The sequence below is a fragment of the Populus euphratica genome, unplaced genomic scaffold, assembly GCF_000495115.2.
Source record: "Populus euphratica unplaced genomic scaffold, PopEup_1.0 scaffold308.1, whole genome shotgun sequence".
NCBI lineage: Eukaryota > Viridiplantae > Streptophyta > Magnoliopsida > Malpighiales > Salicaceae > Populus > Populus euphratica.
The window spans coordinates 100,837-116,325 of NW_011500196.1; the positions used below are offsets into that span (position 1 = coordinate 100,837).

At 35.2% G+C, this 15,489-nt stretch overlaps 2 protein-coding genes and 1 long non-coding RNA gene across 4 annotated transcripts; 1 reads left to right on the forward strand and 2 right to left on the reverse strand.

Annotated features, from left to right (window-relative positions):
* Window positions 1-886: 886 nt before the first annotated feature.
* Window positions 887-5,976, reverse strand: EMB269 (GTP1/OBG family protein). Of its 2 annotated transcripts, none has more exons than XM_011007235.1 (7): window positions 4,877-5,976; window positions 4,100-4,373; window positions 3,335-3,626; window positions 3,037-3,196; window positions 2,066-2,174; window positions 1,487-1,606; window positions 887-1,253 (listed from the first exon to the last, which is right to left on the reverse strand). In XM_011007235.1, the coding sequence occupies exons 1-6, from the start codon at window positions 5,941-5,943 to the stop codon at window positions 1,511-1,513; spliced, it is 1,998 nt and encodes a 665-aa protein (XP_011005537.1). In that variant the 5' UTR covers window positions 5,944-5,976; the 3' UTR covers window positions 887-1,253; window positions 1,487-1,510. The 2 variants fall into 2 exon arrangements, with proteins under 2 accessions (XP_011005537.1, XP_011005538.1); XM_011007236.1 differs by having other exon boundaries at window positions 887-1,382.
* A 1,641-nt stretch (window positions 5,977-7,617) lies between these two features.
* Window positions 7,618-13,146, forward strand: LOC105111785 (probable serine/threonine-protein phosphatase 2A regulatory subunit B'' subunit TON2). Its single transcript, XM_011007237.1, has 12 exons — window positions 7,618-7,993; window positions 8,283-8,374; window positions 8,640-8,702; window positions 8,805-8,903; window positions 9,208-9,366; window positions 9,480-9,551; window positions 9,691-9,823; window positions 10,483-10,547; window positions 11,317-11,392; window positions 11,900-12,001; window positions 12,122-12,314; window positions 12,714-13,146. The coding sequence occupies exons 1-12, from the start codon at window positions 7,855-7,857 to the stop codon at window positions 12,949-12,951; spliced, it is 1,431 nt and encodes a 476-aa protein (XP_011005539.1). The 5' UTR covers window positions 7,618-7,854; the 3' UTR covers window positions 12,952-13,146.
* Window positions 13,147-14,270: 1,124 nt separating this feature from the next.
* Window positions 14,271-15,084, reverse strand: LOC105111786 (uncharacterized). The gene is made up of 3 exons (XR_839655.1): window positions 15,027-15,084; window positions 14,459-14,710; window positions 14,271-14,352 (listed from the first exon to the last, which is right to left on the reverse strand). It is a non-coding gene; the product is annotated as an uncharacterized LOC105111786 (long non-coding RNA).
* Window positions 15,085-15,489: the final 405 nt, after the last annotated feature.

Sequence of the window (15,489 nt, forward strand, 5' to 3'; positions counted from 1 at the left end):
GGTCGGCCGGGTCCCGGGTCAACCCGCCGGGCCGGGCCGGGTTTTAAAACTATGATATATATATATATATAAGCTCAATCATATCACACTTTGAGTTTGTTTTTGAGTTTTAAAAATATTTAAAATTATATATATAAAAGCTCATAACAAAACTTCAACCATATTACACTTTGAGTCTATTTTTGAGTTTCAAAAATATTTTTTAAAAAAATTAATTTTTTCATTTTTTTCTTTACTTCAAATTAATTTTTTTTGTTTTTTTTTTAAAATTTAATATGCTAATATCAAAATTAAATTTTTTAAAATAAAAAAAATATTATTTTAATATATTTCAAAATAAAATATATTTAAAAAAAAATCATTATCAAACCCCCCCATTAAGAAACTAATAAAGAAATAGACAGGCCCCTCTATTTTGTATAGAAGTTGTGTAGGGAAATACATTTTCGTTTATGACTAGGTTTTGAAACTTGCTTGCAGCTGTGGTTTGTATGTGTAACTGTTCTTTGCAAGATCTGTATCTGCCTCGCATTGCATTTTTTAAAAAAGTTCAACTTCGGTTTACTAGATATCAGTTTGAAGAGAGCACCAGGCCTCTCAGAGCTTTTCTTTCTCTTTGATGTTCAGTCAAATTTCTTTGACGTTATATGCACTAGCTAATCTAAATTGATTATAGCCTGTGCAATGAGACACTGCAAGTTCTGTGGCTTTGTTGTTTTGTGCTGGATTGCATATATTGTTTTTTGAGCCACAAGGACTGCCTTTCCAGCACACATAACAGCGTATGTAAAGCTTTCCCCATGTACATAGGACAGAAACATTTTAATGTGTCCATGGTTTATTTCAAAATTCCATTTATCAGCCATAGAATTCCAGCTTAATCAGGTTATTTCTAATCTCCATTTATCAGATTTTTCTTGTAGGGCACTTACTTTACCTGAACATCCCTCCTTAAAGTTGGGAAAATTTTAATCAGGCCCGTGCGGAAGCGCAAACCACATATCTAGTTATTACAATTTAAGCAAGATTGACTAAACAATTGCCCCTGATAGTAACAAAAGAGTAAATGATTTGATCACTGACCTCTAGCACTTTGTACTGAATCCATGATTCAAGTTCACTATCTCAAGAGATCTCATTATCAACAACAGGATTGGACCACCTGAGCTTTGAACTCCGCTTGCATTTTCCTTTGCTTGAGGTAACTCCATTAATTTGAAAGATCGAGTGCAAAATCTCCAGCTTCGGATATCCTGTATCAGAGACCAGAACGAAACAAGGCACCGGTATCACATCTTCCCGGAAGACATGTTTTTATTGTAGTGGTTTACTTTCAAATATTCAAGGCATAGGTTCACTATTCTCTGAACAAGTCCCCATTTCTGTCAACAAGCAGAGCAACAAATAACCGCGTTCACACTTTCTTTGCTCCATGTAGGTATTCTATCATTATGATCACAATACTAGGAAATTTCAGTCACTATACCTCTTGGCATTAAGAACTGGAGGGTTACTTCCACTCTGGCCATTTGGTTGGATCAAATGATCCCCTCTTCACTTTCGATAGACCAGAACTCTGAGGATAGTCATGCCACACCATTTCCATCTGGAAGGAATCAAAGAGGATATGATCAATCAGAATTCTGCTAACAATGGGTTAGAATGAGGTTCTACCAACAATGACAATCATTGAGAAAGAACTTCAGGTAGACACAAGGTTGGCTTGAGAAAAGAGTGCAAGGATATTTTAAGAAACATGAGTTGTTTTCCACTTGAAAAGTGGAATCTCTGTTGAAATAGCGACAAGCTTGAGTACTTCAATTAAAGACTCGAACTTGACCATGTAACTACCTGAAATACATGATCTCATTGATGTCAATGGAAACTAATCATGATGGAAGTTAGCATACTAGAATCAAAGAGAAAACATACTTCGAGCACATGCGTGTCTATATGTGTGTGAGAGAGAGGGAGAGAGTTTAAGGATGTCATGGAATGCTACTAAGGTGATGCATCACTGGGAGGGGGAAGATGCTGCAGTGAGAGGATATAAAGCTCCACGCACCTCTCCAACAATCACAGTGTCACCTTCCTTGACTCCCATCTTCAAGAGTGACTTGTTCACACCACAAGCCTCCAACACATGTTGGAATCTTGTGTCAGAATCTTTATATCTGTTCAAAATTATGTTAAATACTTCAGATGCAAAATGGAGTAAAGAAAACCAGAAGGAAAGGATATTATCTCAAAAATGCAAGATGTGTATTCCAGAATATGCCAGATCTAATGGAAACTGACAAGTATGGCATGAAGTAATGATCAAGCACAAGCATTCGAGTTCAGGCAAATTATGTCCTCTCCTAGAGTAGCAACCAAATCATAGATGTAAATCTACAAACAAAACAGGAAAAAATTGATTCTTAGTAGAAAATAGAAGCAGTTGAATAAAGCCAAGTTGATAAAACAAGATGGAGATTTTTTTCCAACCCATAGGATCCTAATAAAAAGCAGGCAACTAAAAAGGCAAACAATAATACAGAAATGAGAATAGCACACTATCTAAGTTACCCATTTGCTGATGATTCGTAACAAGTTCCATTCATTCTGGCAATGTTCTCGTGAGCCTAATCATTGGAACGGATACTAGCAACCACAAATGTTCATGTCAACTGAAATAACCAAACCAGGTAAACAATGCGGGTTTGTGGTATGGTAATCCATTGGCCAAGATAGAAAACAGAATAAGAAAATTCTATTTGAGATTCCAGTAAAAAAAAATGGCGCTCGTGGATTTTGCACCCTTCCTGTATCTGGACTGAAACCTTACTCAGTCAGCATTACTTTGCTAGGTTTACTGGAAGAGTTACATATGTCCAGACAGAAAACACATCAATACATACAATATAATCTGAAATCATATTTGGCAAGCTGATGTGAGATGAACGAGACCATTATCAACCAAAGATGCTAACACAAAAAAAGAGGCGACTGAAAAATATAGTGAGAAGTAAACAGAGTGAGAAATTCATAGCCCACCGCCAATTTGTCATCTGAACAAAACGTTGCAATCCAGCCCCAACTACTTGCCATGTTTTAGACGCATTGTCATAAGAGATTTCAAAGTCATTAATAGGAGCTCTTCGCTGCCTTTGTACCATATCAGCTACATGATTCAAATTTATCGGATGGGTCCAACCTAACACAGATGAAAACTCTTCAAGACATTGTAGGGTTGAAACTAATGGATATGCAACATAATTTTGAGCACTCAAGCGTGATCAATAGGCCATACTAAAGTCAATTATTTAAAAAAAATTGAAAGTAGAAATTTGACCTTCAGACCCCTTATTGGCTTCTTTACTTTCTTGCAGAAGCTTATGAGCAGCACAAATCACTTCATGTGTCCCTTCTCTCTTCACAGCACTCATGCAAAAAGTCTCAATCCCACGTGCTTCTAGCTTTTCCTTGAATAATTGCCAATTTTCATATGCCTCTGGAAGGTCCATTTTGTTATAGGCAACTACATAAGGCTTCTCTGCAAGTTCAGGGCTAAACATTTCCAGCTCAAGACGAACAGCATCAAATTCGAATTCTGGCTGCTGTGAAGATCCATCAACAACATGTACCTGGGAGTCCAAAACAATGTAGATTCCGTCAGTTGAAATATCAAACAAATAATAGGAGGGTGAGACCCATCCAAATATCCTTAATGTAAAAGATAAGGAATGAAGGAAAATAATAGAACCAGGGGTGAAGAGATAGTAGATATGGATCACATTGTTACCATCACTTCAATTATCATTCATGAGCTCTCTTTAAAATCACTGCTGTTTTCATCAACATGAACCAAATTTTTATCTTCTTACATCATGCATAGAGTCACTGACACAAATATCAGAAAAACATTTTGCACGTCACGTCATTTCCAGTGACCCAAAGACTTGAGGATAGAGAATCTTATAGAATAAGGTAAGGAAGTGAAACATAACATGACAAGCTCAAGGTAGAATAATTGGCTGTTACAATCACAACAGCAAAATGAATTTCTCTATAAATCGCATCATTAAATTAGTTGCAGTTCATGATAGAAAGCCTGTACCAGGGCAGAACACCTTTCTGTGTGCCGTAGAAACTCGTGACCAAGGCCAAAACCCCGATGTGCTCCTTCAAGTAAACCTGGAAGGTCTGCTACTACCATTGTAGAGTCATAATCAAATGAAACTACACCCAGGTTAGGAAGTAGAGTAGTAAAAGGATAATTCGCTATTGCTGGCTGTGCAGCGCTTATGACACTCAAAAGTGTGCTTTTCCCAGCATTTGGGGCACCCACTATTCCAACATCTGCAACCAGCTTTAGCTCCAGCTCCAACCACCTGTTCATGCATGAAATTAATTCTAATGAGCAAGTATCAAAACAAACTCTTCCAGAACATATAATTACATCCCTTAAGCCTGACGAACTATGAGATTTAACAACTTCATCATATTGACCTTGACGCTTTAATCAAGCATAAAATTCATAGGCATGCCGCATTAGGTAAACCACAACGAAAACAAACCAAGTCCAGCACATTACAAAATGCAGAAAGTTAGCAGAAAGGACAAGACCAGCTACAGTTCAAAACTTATATTCTACTGAGCCGTCACCATTCTCATCACGATCACTTTAATCAAAGCAAAGCAAGATCAACCAAAATAAATCATAGTACTACGAAACCCATTGGAACAACAACGCTAAGCTAACAAATCATTTCAAAGGCTTAAGAAGACACAATTTATAGCACACACACAATCACAACGCAATTCAAAAGGCAACCAATAAAAGGCAGCCAAAACACAGAATGGTAAAACACAAATCACAATTAAAAATACTCACATTTCCGAACCCTCTTCACCATTTTCGGCAATCCTAGGTACCTTATTACTCCCACACTTAAATGCAGCATTCCCTCTCCCGCCTCTCCCACCAGGCAAAACCAAAGCCCTTTGTCCTGGAGACAACAACTCCAACAAAACCTCCTCATTCCCAGCCTCCCTAACAACCGTCCCCGGCGGCACTTTCACCACGATATCCTCTCCTTTCGCTCCGTCCATGCATGACCCTTGACCGTGAGCCCCTCTCCCCGCCCTATAATGCACTCTATTCCTAAATGGCAATAAAGAATTTATCGAGCCATCAACTTCTAGATACACGTTCCCTCCTCTCCCTCCATCCCCTCCCGACGGTCCTCCCAGTGGCACAAATTTCTCGCGCCGAAAAGCCACCACTCCATTCCCACCATCTCCGGCTTTGACATAGATTTTCGCCCGGTCAAAACACCGCATTACAGCCGGCACTCCCTTCTCCTTCACACCTTCTTCTTCACCCTCGAAATCTGACAAATTCACATTCTCTCCGTCAGCAAACTCCTCCGACTCTTCTCCTTCATAAAAACCATCACTATTATAGCTATTAACACTTTTGCCATTCACTGTTTCTTCTTCTTCTTGTTCCTCCTCGCTTTCATACTCATAATCCTCGTCCTCTTCCTCTTCGAAATGTGTATTAACTTCAAATCGCCCGTAATCCACACGTAAATCACCATCCACTCCATCTTCGGTCCCAAAACGCTGCGATTCCCTGTCACTATCCTGTTTGACTACATTAGCATCAGAGAGCTTGATTTCTTCTGGTTGTCTAGATCCGAGGTTCAATGACGGGACTGTGAAGTCTTCTAGAGGAGGTAAGCGAGTGTAGCTAGTGGCTTCGCCGGCTGTGGAGGTGATTGTCTGAGGCGGGGATTTGAATTTGGCCTTTTGAGGTTTGAGCTTGCGGTTTCGGTTGGAATTAGGGTTTCTCGGTGAGGCTTTGCTAGGGATAGGGTTAGATTTTCTGGATTTAGGGCGGGAAATTGCTTGGAGAGAAATAAAGGAGGAGGTGGTTATTGTGGATATGGAAGCCATTTCCGTGCTTACTGGATATCGATCCTGTATGTCCCTCAGTTTATAATTTTCTATTTTATGGGCTGAATTTCCGTCCCTTTACTTGTACATCTGGTCAAATTAGATTCTCTACTTTTGAATTGTATCAAAATAGTCCTTAATTGACTAATTCTTGTGTCCATGCAAGTAAGATTTTGATAGCCTTTGAAAACGTGGTCAACTCATATTTTAAAAAAATTAAAAATTTTTTAATTAAAATTAACTTTTTATATTTTGAATTGTTTTAATATTTTAATTTTTAAAAATATTTTTTTTTAAATTAAAAAATATTATTTTATAAAAAATAACTGAAAAGATAACCCACCAGCTACAAAAGATATTTTCTTAAATTGAAGGGTAAATTGTCGACAAGCATAATCTACCCAAAATGTATTTGTAGTGGAAGAAAGATTATAGGCATCTTAAGGACATCCGATTAAATTATAAAGATTTGATTTTGAACGTAGAAACTTAAATACAATTTTTATTTTTATTTTTTTATGGAGGCAAAGAATCAGTTGCATGACATATAGACATTTGTTTACTCATTTTAAAAGTATTTTAAAAAAAAATTAAAATTTTTATTTTTTAAAATTAATTTTTTTATTTTTCATATCATTTTTATATACTAATATCAAAAATAATTATTTTAAATAAAAAACATTTTAAAAAATAAATACTCTCACATAATTAAATAATTTTTATAAATACAATAAAAATAAAAAATACAATATTTTAAAACCACTTCAAAAAACAACATCATCATAACTCAAGCCAGAATCAAACATCTTAGCCATCTCAAAGAAACACACAAAAACACACAAAAAGAGTGAAAAAAACTCTGTTGTAAACTATTATACTAAAGGGTTAGGTTGTTTTTGTATTTTAAAAATTAAAAATTTTAGTTTTTTATTTTAAATTAATATTTTTTATATTTATATTATTTTAATATATTAATATTAAAAATATTTAAAAAAAAATATATATTTTCAAATAGAAATACTTTAAAAAATAATTATTATTATACCCTAAATACCCCTATAGTATTTCAACAATAACATTGCCTCACTTATTTTCTCTATTTTTTTTTTCATGACAATGATTGCACACAAGATAGGATTTATAAAATTAACCATTTGTAGTTTTTTTAAGTTTATGGCATGGAAAAATAATTGTTATGACATTTAAACCACAAAATTTATTAATCAAAGTAGAATGGCATAATAGATAATACCATAAATGTTGGGGTGTTTAAGTATAATTGGTTAAATATCAGGACGTAATCAACATTTGAAAAACTTGCAGGTAACGTTTGAGTTAAACAATTACTTTTAAAAATATTTTTTAAAAAATATTTTAAAATAATATATATTTTTATTTAAAAAATTATCTTTTATACTATTTTACTTTACTGAGAACAATTTAAAAATATAATTTTTTTTAATTTTTATAAAATATAAATTAATTTAGTAGTGGTAACTATTTAAAATACTTTTTATTGAAAAATATATTAAAAAATAATTTTTACATGGCATATAAAACAAATTATAAATATATAAAAAATTATTTTAAATAGAAAAACATTTAAAATTTTTAAAAATACAGTTGGATTCCAAACACACCATATACCGCCCATCAAATATTTACTGTACTTAAATTCGATTTCCAAATAAAAAAAAAACATCACGTGAAAGAAAAACTCCATCTCTTCGTAACTTTTGAATCTAACAGAAGAAGCTGACAAATCGAAAAACCAGATAGAGAGAGAGAGAGAGAGAGAGAGAGCTAGGGTCTTTGGTTTCCAAATCAGTAATGCAAGTAATTCTTGTGTCTTAACTCGCCGATTTGAACTCCGAACTCTCCCGAGACAACTTGGATTACTGTAATTTGGCCATGTACAGTGGGTCTAGCGATGGCGAGAGCCACGAGGCAGCTCAGAGGAGGATCCCGCCGGCTTCGTCAATGCTTTGGGTCCGTAACCTCCGCCGGTTCATCGGATCCGGTGCCGGGCTCGGATCTGAAGCTCTCATGGGTCCGTTTCTTATTATCTTAGCTAATTTGTATTCTTAATTGTATATTTTTGTTAATTGTTTATGGAATTGACGCAAGATTAGAGCTGTGACTGTACTTATATAACGATCAATGTGAAATGTTGTTTGCTTAATTTTGTAATCAGAGTTCTTGGTGTTTGCATGATTTGTACTATTACTTTGATTGATGATTTATAGGTTGATTGAGGCTAATTAGTTATTTTCTTCAAAGATATATTTGGGTTTCTAAAAATTAAAATCTAACTTGGTTTATTTTCGCTGGGATTGTAGAACTTGAGACGAAGAGAATATTGCTAGATATTTTCAAAGAGAAGCAACAAAAGAGTGCTGAAGGTGGCACAATACCAAGTTTCTACAAGAAGGCATGTTTCTGGAATCCCTTTTCTTTTGATTTTAAACTATTTTATAACTAGATACAAGGCTGTTACTTTACAACTTTAATTTTGGTGCGTTCTTCTGTTTAAGGATTTACTAAATAAATTTTGGGTTTCACTTGTTTAAGATGGAATGGAAGAGTTTTATTGATTGGAAGCTTAGATTTTGACTTGTTTATTGTGATGGTATTTTGAGTTTCCCCTTATTATTTGCTGATTTTCTTATATCCGTTTTCATGTTTTCTTTACTTAGAAACCTGAAGAAGGATCAATTAGTCATAGAGTCCAGAGGCTGGCAAAATATCGGTTTTTGAAGGTACCGTGTTTCCCCTTCTGCTTGTTATACCTGTTACTTTTTGGTGGCCTGAGCATATGCTGGTCTGCTTTATTGGTAACATGATAAACTCAATTCTTGCAGAAACAATCAGATCTTTTACTAAATGCTGATGATCTTGATGCAATGTGGGTTTGCTTGAGAGAAAATTGTGTGATTGATGATGCCACTGGTGCAGAAAAGGTTTGTGAGACTTGCTGTGCCAGTCTGTTTTTGTATAATATCAAATGTTGTTAATGTGCTTGGCAGAATTCTATATTTCAGTTACTAAAATCTGTACTTGTTTTCATTGAAGAATGTCCTAGCTTAGCATTATCAGATAATGAGAAGTTATGCTAAGCATTGGTAATATAGTGCGTGATGCCTTGGCACTTATTTTTGCTATTTACATTTGTTAGGCTAGATTTGTTCCATGATGTTTTACTCTATAACCTAATAATCTTTTTTCACTTTAACCTAACTTATCTTCTGGATTATCATGTTGTAGATGAATTATGAAGATTTTTGTCACATAGCCTCTGTATGTACAGAGCAAATAGGCCCCAAATGCCGGCGCTTTTTCAGCCCATCTAATTTCATGAAGTTTGAAAAGGATGAATCTGGAAGAATTGCTATTTTACCATTTTACCTTTATGTGATGCGCACTGTGAGTAGGGCTTTTGAGGACCATGCTATTATTCACAACTTTCTTTCCTTTATCTCTGTATTGAAGTTAATCCTTTTCTTTTTGAGCACTGATTACTGCTCATTGTTGTTCAGGTTTCGCTTACACAGGCCAGAATCGATATGAGTGAGCTTGATGAGGATTCTGATGGATTTCTTCAGCCTCATGTATGACTTTATGCATTTTTTTTTTAACACCACATTTGGCTATCGGGTCTTCCTGCTACTAGATCTTTATGAACACATTTATAGTAATTCACTTTTACAATCTTTTGTATAAAACAAGGACTACTTTTTTCTATTTCAGGAGATGGAGGCTTACATACGAGGTCTTATCCCTAATTTAGCACAACTACGGGATATGCCTGCTGCATTTATTCAAATGTATTGTCGCATAGCTGCTCACAAATTCTTCTTCTTTTGTGATCCTCATAGGCGAGGTTTGCGTGGTTACCCCCTTTTACTACAACAGAGTTTTTTCCTTTTTCAGTTATTCAATAATGATAATTTATTTCCCCTTTAATTCATGCAATCATTCTTGATATTGGATTGTTACAGTAATAACATATGTTTGCTTATTACCGCAATCTGTAGGTTCTCTTTAAATGTTTTATTAGAATATAGAGTATGAATTTACCTTTTGGTACATATACTTCATGGTCTCCTCTTAACTAGCTAAATAAAGCTTGAAATCTAACTTTAGTAGGATGGGGTTTCAAATTTTGAAGTCATTCTAACATTAGATGTTATCATTTTGCTGATGACCTAGGCTGATAATTAGTTACTGCAAATAACTTGAAAAGCTGAAGATAACATCAATCACCTAAATGTTTGAAGAGTGAGTTGCAGAATCTTTCGGGGCTTGAAAGGGAAACAGACACATATATTGATCTGCCCTTTAAAAGATGTTAGTTTAATGTATGGATTATGGAAATTCTTGTGATTGCGAATGGTGGGGAAACTTGGGTAAAGATTTAAACGGTCTAATTGTTACTCTGTCTGGTTTTCCTCTTTGTAAGATCATGGTTATTTTTAAGGTATTCTGAACTTCCTTTTCAACTGGCTTTTCAGAATAGTTGACAGTTAGTTTTCTTTACAGGGAAAGCCTGCATAAAGAAGGTGCTTCTTAGCAACTGTCTCCAGGAATTAATGGAATTGCACCAGGTGGGTTATAGATTTATATGTTTTGAATTTCTAGTCGCATGGATAAACAATTGATATTTGTTTTACACCTGCTGGTTTTTTTCTGACACTAAATTCCTTTACTAGAATCTCCATTTGTTTTGTCCCTTTTCCTGTCTCCCCCCCTTCTTTCACGACTCTGTGGCTATGCCAATATGATTTAAGAAGAAACTAAATGAAAAGATTGCGGGAATTTAGGATCTTCTTTCTTAACCTCATGAAATTTGAAACATAGAAATGTGGAGGAAAATCAGGTAGGTCTCATTGATGTATTTTGTGTAGCATATGTATATACTTGAGTTGTACATAAGATAAGTCAGGAACTAACTAACAGATACATCTAAGGAATACAATCCTATCAGCAGCTTAGGAATCCTTTCAGATACATAGATTTTTCACTTTCTAATTCCATCCACTACTTTACTTCCAATATTGAAAACAAAAATCTTGCTACATCTTTCCAAGTCATTTTACTATCGAATGCTAGAAATAGAACTTGTTTGCCTAGAGATGATTTTCTTAGAAATATAATTGACTTGAATGCTGTCGATGCTTGTTACAAGGGAATACAAATGCCCAGTTCTTTCCTGCTTTCTTTATCTGATAAATAATTAGTGCTTAAATGCATTATAGTATGCCTATTCCATTCTCTACAGCCAGTTATAGAAGTGCAAGATAGAACTGTGTGTGAATAACCCCATACATCTTGGTTGGAATCTAAGTTTTCATTCTAACCTTCAACTATAAATAGGAAAGTGAGGAGGAAGTCACTGACAGTGAGCAAGCTGAAAATTGGTTTTCTTTGACATCCGCACAACGCATATGTGGTGAGTGGTTTGAATTTTTATTGTCCTTTTTTATTCTTGTCCAAACTTCTACTAAACTGTTGTCTGTTTATTTAGTTTTAGTTTTTTTTTGTGATGGTTTGATGTGTGCGTGCATTCATTTACAAGCCTTCTTAACTTTGTGATTAAGCATTAAATAGAGATCAGTGCAGTTTGATAATCATCAAATTATCAAGTGGTAATGACATAAGATTATGATAAACATCACAAAAAGAGGTCGGCAATATATGAGTAAATGATTGATGATAGCTGAGAGTCCAGGGCAGAGGAAAGAAAGAAGTGAATGTAAACTCTCTTGAGGTTCACCTGTTGACTATTTCTACAAGGTACATCGATTGAAATTGCTAGTGGTTAGTGATGCAGAACAATTGACTATGAGTTTACAAGGTGTAGATTTGATGATCCAAGCTTCAGGAAATATTGTGATTTGGCTTGGAGCATGAGGTTGAGTCTTAGTTGTGTATCTATTCACTGTTCATTCCTCTGTAGATATGTTCCTTGCCCTTGATAAAGATTCAAATGGAACACTGAGCAAGCAAGAACTTGGAGAATATGCAGATGGTACGCTGACAGGAATCTTTATTGAGAGAGGTAGGAGTTCTTATTCTCCTATGAGAATCTATAATGCTAGACCTTTTGGTTTTGTATCTTAAAAATGTAACTTCCCCTAAGATTATTGTCTCCATTCTGTGTTTGTTATGCTTTTGATAGTGTATGATGAGCATGTCCGCCGTGGAAAAGGTGGTGGAGGGAATACTCGGGAGATGGACTTTGAAAGTTTTCTTGACTTTGTTTTGGCATTAGAAAACAAAGACACTCCTGAAGGGTTGACATATTTATTTCGTTGTCTTGATCTTAGTGGACGGGGATTTCTCATCACACCTGATATTCACACACTTTTCAGGTGAACATTCTTTCAGCATTTAAATTAGCCTGAACTGCATTGCTTCAATTTTCATGTTTGTTTTTATTTTTGTCTTCTTTGGTTGCTAAGAGTGAGTTTGTGAAACTTAAATTTTCATCACGAGCAACCAATTTTAAAACAACATGGAAGTAAAGAAAGGGAGCATCTAAAAGCTGAGAGCTACCTGATACAACCTTCCTAGAGAAAACTCTTTGGTTTCCTGCTTGTAGTGCTTAAGCAATTCTGCAAGCCTCAAATGGTCAGAGACATGAACCTAGATAATAGATTGAAAGGCACCTAAAGATCACAGTTACCATCTGCTGGTCCTTTTGATTTTACAGTTTCAGCTGTTGGTATAAACATTGTCCCGCTTAAACAAGTTTTTTACTTGTCAAACAGAGATGTACACCAGAAATGGATCGAGGGTGGTAACTATGAATTGTGCATTGAGGATGTGAGGGATGAAAGTCGGGATATGGTCAAGCCAGCTGACCCATTGAGGATTACACTCGCTGATCTGCTAGCTTGCAAACAAGGAGGTACTGTAGCCAGCATGCTTATAGATGTGCGTGGTTTTTGGGCACATGACAATAGAGAAAATCTTCTCCAGGAAGAGGAAGAACCAGAAGAAGAGTGACAGTGATATGCTGCTATCATGCGCCATTCATGCACTAACAGAAATCTGTGTATTTCCTTGGGATTCAGAGAGAATGTATTGTTTGATGTGTGCTTTTATGAGCTAATGTCATGTAAAAAGCTGTAACAATTGATGCATTCTGATAGTGAAAAGCTGGCACCATAACAAATTGTTCTGAAAGGAAGTTTTTTTTTTTGGTTCTATAGAGTGTAATTGTGTGATTATTTTTTAAAGCAATTTTTATATTGAAATATATAAAAATAATATTTTTTTTATTTTTAAAAAATTATTTTTAAAATCAGTATAATAAAATAATTTAAAATATATATAAAAAATAATTTTTAACATAAAAAATTAATTTTTTTAAAAACTCGAGTATAACAGTGTTTACATACAACTTAGCCAAACATATACTCTAAGTAGAAATACTGGTTGATGCCCCCTGCCAGAAATAAAGAACTATCAGAAAAGAAAGTAAGTGCACTCCAATATCTGGAGTCAGAATTGCACAAAATAAAACCTAAAATAAAACCTTACATTGCATGGGGGTTTCTTTCAGAATGCTCAGCTTCTCCCGTTTCAGAGGCAAGGCCAATGGGATCTGCATCCATGCGCGCTTCTTTGCGTACAGGATCTGGCCGCTACCTGGGAGCTCTTTCAGGATTCTAACAATTACTTCTTTACCTTATAATCAGTCCGTCTTTTCTTGGCAAATGGTGTTCTTTATGAAATGATCCTTTCTTAAAAGGACAGCCAGCTTAAACCAAACATGAGATGTTTAGATCGAGAGCTTACGCCAAAAAATAAAGAAGTAAAGATGTAAAGCCCGCCCCTACACTCCCCACCTTCCTCAAACAAAGAAGAGCAGCCCATTCCACCGGAAATCATCGAGAAGCTGCGCTCAATGCATCTGCTGATCATGCTTGCTAGGACCAGCACATCATTTTTGCATCCTTTCCAAGAGAACTTCGCTCCTACTTTACCACTGGCGAGATCATCACCATTGCATCTCCATGTTCAAACTCAAATTCCACCCCCAGTTGAGCTTCTTCATCCACAAAATTTGGCTCATTCTCCAGCAACAACAGAGCTACCAATATGATTATTCATGCAATTGAGCAAATGCTTGCGAAATTATCACGGAGAAGTTCATACGTACCACAACCGCCTTTCAATCATAAGAAGTCTTGAAGCCTCAGCCAGTGCAGTTCCTAGCATAGCTTCAGTGCTCCTCCAAATGCAACAAGGCTAAAGATAGAAATGAGCCAAATTACATTTCACACTTGGGATTTGTTTGGGAAAGTTGTAGCTGTGTCTGTGGCGTTAGTTGTGGCTGTTTTGGTTGTACTCAACCACTACTGCGTCATATGTTTCCATGGTAAGAAGCTTTCTGCAAAACATCTAGCAGGACATGTTATTCTCATTATAATGTTAACGTAAATTTTACATTATCTTACAGATGAAGTTGAACGCCTGAAAGTGATGCAATTGTATTTAAATTGTGTACTTCAGCTCATGCCAAATCGTGTTGGCTCAACCACGCAAAAACGGTTGCAACCGTTCAAGAAAGTTGTCTTCAACACCAAGCTGTCCTGACTGAGCATCGGACTTGATTCCAAGGCTTGCAACAAAAAGAGAGGAGGCAAGATGAACAATAACGGATGGATCTGGGTCCTCATGGATGGTCTGTAGCCCTTTGCATCCACGGTTCAATCCTCTGCAGTGTTCTTTATTTCATGAAACCATCTCTTGATATATTCTGAAAGTTCAAAAAAAATGAAATTAGAATCAGTAGGAAGAAAGAATAAGATCAAACAGATTTTCTAATAAACAAAGAAATGGTTCATAACATTGTTTCCTAAAAAGGGAGAAGAACGAACGCATCCTAGCCTAATGCTATTGATTTTCTGGTAATGTATGAAAGCAAAAGTAGGAAGCATCCACCTTAATGCATACTATGAAAAGGCGAGGAATGCATGCAGTCTCACAAAATAATAACTTCGCCAATGTACTTGTCAAAAACACACAACACAACAATTGTGAGCTCGATCAAATGCAGGTTTGGAAGAGAATACTTGCTCGAGACAATTTCTGGAAGATATAGGAACAGCATGCAATCTTCGATTATATATTCTGCACATAGACCTTTTTTATTTTTTATTTTTAAAAAAACCCAATAATTTGAAATGGCACCATATCAACAACACCAACAATGAACTTTTATGGTTATTGGGTTAGGCTTGTACGCCCATAATAGATGGGCTTGGTCAAAGTTATAAAAAAAATTATTAAAAAAAAAAAGTAATTATCTCTTTTAATCATATATAAAGAGACATAACTTATATGGAATATAAAAATTTTTATAATTAAAAAAATATAGTTTTCTCTTTCTCTTCCTCTTCTCCTATCTTAATTCTTTATATTAACTTGACAAGATTTACAAAAATATTTATATTGAGGAATATCATTTTGGTTCTAGTAATTGAATAGACACTCAAGTAATTAATCTAAAAATAAAAAAATGAATTCTCATAAGTA